General features: G+C 34.8%; 1 protein-coding gene across 1 annotated transcript in view; it reads right to left on the bottom strand.

Moving 5' to 3' along the window:
- The window catches only part of LOC106106866 (WD repeat-containing protein 3), an 8,761-nt gene that overhangs the window by 3,326 nt on the left and 3,823 nt on the right, over positions 1-1,612 (bottom strand). Inside the window, exons 9-11 of the mRNA XM_013287526.1 lie at positions 1,173-1,262; positions 965-1,102; positions 319-653 (exon numbers count right to left, since the gene is read on the bottom strand). Coding sequence (XP_013142980.1) covers positions 319-653; positions 965-1,102; positions 1,173-1,262 — 563 coding nt within the window. The remainder of the gene's footprint in view (positions 1-318; positions 654-964; positions 1,103-1,172; positions 1,263-1,612) is intronic.

The raw sequence follows: 1,612 nt of genomic DNA, 5'->3' as shown, positions 1-1,612 counted from the left end.
TCGATGAAATTTGGTATAGATGTAGAGGATGGTCTGGAAGAACACATAGGCTACTTTCGATTTTTTTTGTAATTCCACGCGGAGGGAGTCGAGGACAGAAGCTAGTTAATATATAAAACAAATGTTATTTTATTGTTTATATTTGCAAAACTTTTGCTTGGCTAGTAATTTCCGTTACCATGGCAATCTTGCTTTGGTAGTTTTTTAATCAACTTTTTAACGTACTTTTCACTGCTGGAACATCAGTATACGAATAATATATATTAACGGAAATCACAGTTAAAATTTAAACCCAAGTTGATTCTTTCGTAAGATTACCAACTATAAAGTATCTTGTTACTCGAAAAAAATAACTTAACGCAAACATTTACACAAATACTTACATTCAATGTGATGATATTTTCATATGTATCCGCATCCCATTGCTTTATTTTTCCATCTTTAGAGGCTGTGAAGAAGTAATGTGTGGAGGGCACGAACTGCAGCGCGGTCACGGAGTCGTTGTGAGCGAATATCGACTTGTGGCAGTCTCCGAAGTCCATGCCCCAGATCTTAACATTGCGGTCGCCGGAACCCGTCGCTATCAGAGTGGAATCGTAGCTTATGTCCAAGCACAGCACAGGCAATTTATGACCGTATAAAGATAGATAGAACTGAAAAGAAAAATTTAAAAAAATCATTAAATTTCGACCTGGAAGCGTTCATAGGCTACCTTATTACACCACTTGCTAATGTGAGGAATAATTAATTTCATACTTTTCCACCAAATAACATGGCAATGGTCAAGAAAATGAAGTAAAGATTTAAAACAAAATTAAGGAATCTTATTTAATTTATATTTCTTCAGCTTTTAAGTGATTTTTAGGTTATTTTCTATTTTTATGAGTTGCAATTATCTCGTACCATTTACAAAGCATAAATTACTTAAAGAAACATAAACAAAAAAACGCAAACTTTTACTGACCTTGAAAGTGTCAAGAAAGAATATTTTGACAGTGGAATCCATTAATCCGACTGCAATAAACTTATTGTTAGGGCTGACTTTCACTGCACACACCGCCTCCTCCAACTCCAACGTCCTTGTATGGAGGAGGGAGAGAACCTGGATAAAACAATCATATAACATACAAAAATATACCTTATGTTTTAAACCATAAGAACTAAAAGTTTACCTTCGCCTTGGAGTCTCCAGTAGGGTCCGGTATGAGCTCGAATTGCCATAACTTCACTGTCTTATCCGCACCGCCCGTGTAGCATCCGCGCTGAGAATAAAACAGCAAATATCAATAAGAAGAAAACTTTAGAAATCACTAAAGTTGCACGCGTTTCATACACTCAATTATGATATTTCAACAGTCAAAATGTTGAATTAAAATTATGCATATTGACATTTTTTTTAACTGACAGTATAACTAAACAGTTAAAGCTTTGCTTAAGTTATTTAGTTTAAACTGAATGTATATAGAGGGTTTTAGAATCAAACTATATAGGGTCATCACTTCTTAGGGATCTACACAAATAGGTAGACCCACTGGTAACAATTTCGCTATAACTAATAATGTGTGAAACTGGTACGAATTTTAATACCCTCACACACACAACACACACTTAG

This window comes from Papilio polytes, unplaced genomic scaffold, assembly GCF_000836215.1.
Source record: "Papilio polytes unplaced genomic scaffold, Ppol_1.0 DF822067.1, whole genome shotgun sequence".
Lineage (NCBI taxonomy): Eukaryota > Metazoa > Arthropoda > Insecta > Lepidoptera > Papilionidae > Papilio > Papilio polytes.
Note: the sequence above shows the minus strand (reverse complement) of the source record. Positions and strands in the feature narration are given on the sequence as shown.